At 32.6% G+C, this 3,637-nt stretch overlaps 1 protein-coding gene across 1 annotated transcript in view; it reads right to left on the reverse strand.

The window, feature by feature from the left end:
• Positions 1–2,222, reverse strand: part of CBG18486 — a gene marked incomplete at both ends in the record, with an annotated part of 4,726 nt that extends 2,504 nt beyond the window's left edge. Inside the window, 3 exons of the mRNA XM_002634581.2 lie at positions 431–672; positions 958–1,097; positions 1,994–2,222. Of these exons, the coding sequence (XP_002634627.2) occupies positions 431–672; positions 958–1,097; positions 1,994–2,222 (611 nt within the window). The remainder of the gene's footprint in view (positions 1–430; positions 673–957; positions 1,098–1,993) is intronic.
• Between the last annotated feature and the right edge of the window lie 1,415 nt (positions 2,223–3,637).

The following is a 3,637-nucleotide window of genomic DNA, read 5'->3' on the forward strand; positions in this document are numbered from 1 at the left end:
ACATGCTTTTCTGCATATTTTGATTCAATAATGAATTGCATTGTCGCACTGGTTCAAATTTTGCTCAATTGGAAATCTTCGGAATCTGGGCGTCACTTTGGAGTGTTTTCTGGGCNCCAGAAATCCCAGATTTGGGAACTTTGGATGCGCCATTATGTACCGTTTGTCACCGCTCAGAAAATAAATAAAATCTTTAAAAAGTGAGCAATCTAAAGCGATATATTTTTGGTAAGTACGAGATGATTCAAGATCTCAAAACTAATATTAAACGCTGAATATTTCGAAAATTTTGGAAACTTTCAAGTATGATTTCAAACTTAACGTCACAATCAAAGGAGAGACCCATCGTGAGCAGGGAACATAAACTACTTATGAAAAAATGCTATGAACTTACGGTTACTGTAATCCAAAGTCAGGATGTCAAACTCACACAGTAACTCCTCCAGTAAACACTCCAGCCATTGTTCTCCATAGTGCAAAAAAAACCAAGTTATGCGAAGAAGCAGATATGAAATTGAAAATTGCATTTCCCAATGTAGATATCAAAAGAGCCTTTCGTCGTCCATAAGTGTCAGAAAACTGTCCGAAAATTGCAGCTCCAATCAAAACACCCAATGTTTGAATTGTAATTGTATTCTTCACTTTTTTCGCATCCTCGCAAACGTAGTTGAACTAGAAATCATGGATTTTAATGCATTTCAAAGAAATGATGCTTTCGGAAAGCAATATACTAAAAATAGCAAAACGGCATATCACTTTAGCTTTCCGAAATTTTCTGTGAAACAGAAAATTTTTTCGAGACTAAAAATAATCTTAATTATTGTCTATTCAAAATAATCGCACGGGTGAACGAGTAAAAATCCCTGCGTCTCTACAGCGCCTCGACAGGTTTGGAGACTCTCTACACGTTTTTTTACTCGTTCACCCGCGCGATTAGTTTGAATAAACAATATATACCTCAACTTGAACTGATTTGAATTGATATTTCAGTTCAGGAACACAATTTGCCAATTCGGTTATATTTTCTTTAAGTGCTGCTAATTCATGACATCCTTTTATCGGAACCCCTCCACATCCGATGACTGATGGATTGGCTCCTGAAATATACTGTTTCAATTTTAATTATTTTCAAGAGAAAGTCTAAATACTCAATTGGTGGCACTTTATATTGTATAAAACCAGGCAAAAAATAGTTTTTTTGTGAAAAATAATCAACTTTGGATTCATAAAAAGTTGTTAATTCATTGCCCTGGTGTTCAACTTTTCTTTAGTAAAACAAAAAAAGCGGTTTCATGAGCTCTCTTACACAAAATCGGAAGTATCATATTTTCTTATGTCGAAGAGGAGGAAAAAACGAAAATAGCCAGTTTCTGTGGTCGATTATCTTTCAACTTTCATCACTTTTCGTCTTAAGATTGATAGTGACTTGATAAGAGATATAAATAGAATTCTATAAAGAATTATAATTATTTATTTGAATTTTTTATTGATTTCGAGGAAATTTTGAAACGGCAGAATATATTTTCCATCTTTGAATGTTTCTGAATTTTCGAGAAATTCTGAAATTTTTAGATTATAAACTTTTGCGATTTTCGAACGCTGAAATTCTGATTTTGATAATTTAAAACAAATCGGTTTCATAAAACGTATTTGAAATATTAGTTCTCTGATCCTCAGTTTCATAATGGTCATACATTTTCCGTATAAAGGTCAATTTTTCTTTTTCTTGTTCTGATTTTCTAGAAGTCTGCAAAACGGTTGTTTTCTTCACGTGAAACCAAGATAATGATGATTCCTCTGTGTGATTATCAATGCGAATTGACATGCATCTTCATGGGTCAGGAGACCTACTGATTTTTTGGGGTTTTTGAGTTGTGGTAATACTGAACAATGATTTTACAAAACAAATTTCAAAACTTTGAAAATTAGTTTGAAGTCGTAATTTTTAAAATTTGATTCAATATTAATAAAGCGAAGCTCCATACCAACATACCTGCAAAAACCATGACCTTGCTGCTGGCCGTGGCCGTGAACGCCGTAAACTCGGCCATCATCAAAACCATAAGACAGTACCAGCGGAGTCGGAAGAATTCATCTAGACCAGAGTCCTTTACAACTGCTTCCGCAGATTCTTCTCGAATTACAGATTCTTCAACGTCTCCGGTTTTCAGAAACTGTTCGACTTCCGAGTTTGAGGAAGATGACGTCGGGGATGACGTCATTTCTGGAATACAGTTATTTTTTTCAAAAATTTGGAAGTTATAAAATCAAATCAAACTCATTAAAATCTTTAAAAATTAGTAAATGAAGTAGTTAAAATGAAAATTTTGGGAAGTCTATATTCATGAAGAAATATGAAGTTTGAGTTTGGTAAAATAAGTCATAAGGAAAAAAAGTACAGAAATTTGAAAATTACTGTTTCAAATTGAATATTTTCATGAATAAAACTTCAAACTTGATTGATAGAGATTAAAGTTTTCTAAAAACAAAGTTTAAGCTTTTTGAATTTCCCGTTTGTTCAGTTTTGCCTAGTTTTGGAGAAAAACACCAACTTCAAACATTTGGGTTTTCACTGAAAAATGAACAATGAAACAGTAAAAAAGGGTAGTAAAGATAATGTATTTCTCCCTTCTCTTTCTACTAATTATCTTTAGAAACAGAGAAAAAGAGACACCAGACAGCACTAAACTTTCGTTGCTTTGATTTATGACATTGAAAAATTGTTATAGAAAAAAGAAGAATAAGGTGAGATAGGGTTAGAAGAAGAAGAAGAAGAACGAATATGATGACGTTGACGGCAAAGATCATGGAAACTGAGAGAAAAATTTTTAATCCAAAAAAGAAGTTGTCAAAAGGTGTTACAGTGATTTAGTTTCGGATTAAAAACACCACGAGGGGGTAAAAAAATCAAAGTGTGTGCACGGTCAGAGGTTTTAGGGAATTCTCGAAGATTAAATGTCATTTAAACAAATTATAGCGGAAGTAGTGAATCAAAAACGTAAATTTTTTGGAACAGTAATTTTGCAACAGTAAGAATGCATAGATCTCGGAAGTCTGGAGGTCGAATGTTATTCGGACCATTTTCAAGAATCTGGAAATCGGCCGTCAAGTTTTCAGCCTAAAAACAAATGTTACTGTTTCAAATAGGTTTATTGTGTTTTCAACGAACTAAAGTAGCCAATCCGTGTATTCAATAACCAGCAAAAAGTTAACGAAAATTAAGCGAAAATACAAAAAATTACTGATTCAAAAAATTCACAAAGAATTGAAAATACGTTATTTTCTCTGATTGTAGACATGCTATGCCTTAACCGTCCAATTCTTTATTTTATGCCACACTTTAACTACAGTACAATCATTAAGATATTAAAAAAAAACATATTTTTCAGCTATTCGACGATTTCTGAAAGACACCACTTTTCGTCAGTTTGGTAACGTATTTGTGAAATTTTTGAAATAGTAATTTATTTCACAGTAAATGTTGCTTTCTCTTTTTTAATTCCGGTGTTTTGAACATTATGCTGTCAAATATAACTTGCGATTTTTTAGAAACCTGAAACAGTGATCTTTGGATTATTCAAAATTTTTATTGTCTGATAAGTGATCATTAAATTACTTGAGAAGGTGTGGTAAATTA

This window comes from Caenorhabditis briggsae (assembly GCF_000004555.2).
Source record: "Caenorhabditis briggsae complete genome, chrIV, whole genome shotgun sequence".
In the NCBI taxonomy this organism is placed as follows: Eukaryota; Metazoa; Nematoda; class Chromadorea; order Rhabditida; family Rhabditidae; genus Caenorhabditis; species Caenorhabditis briggsae.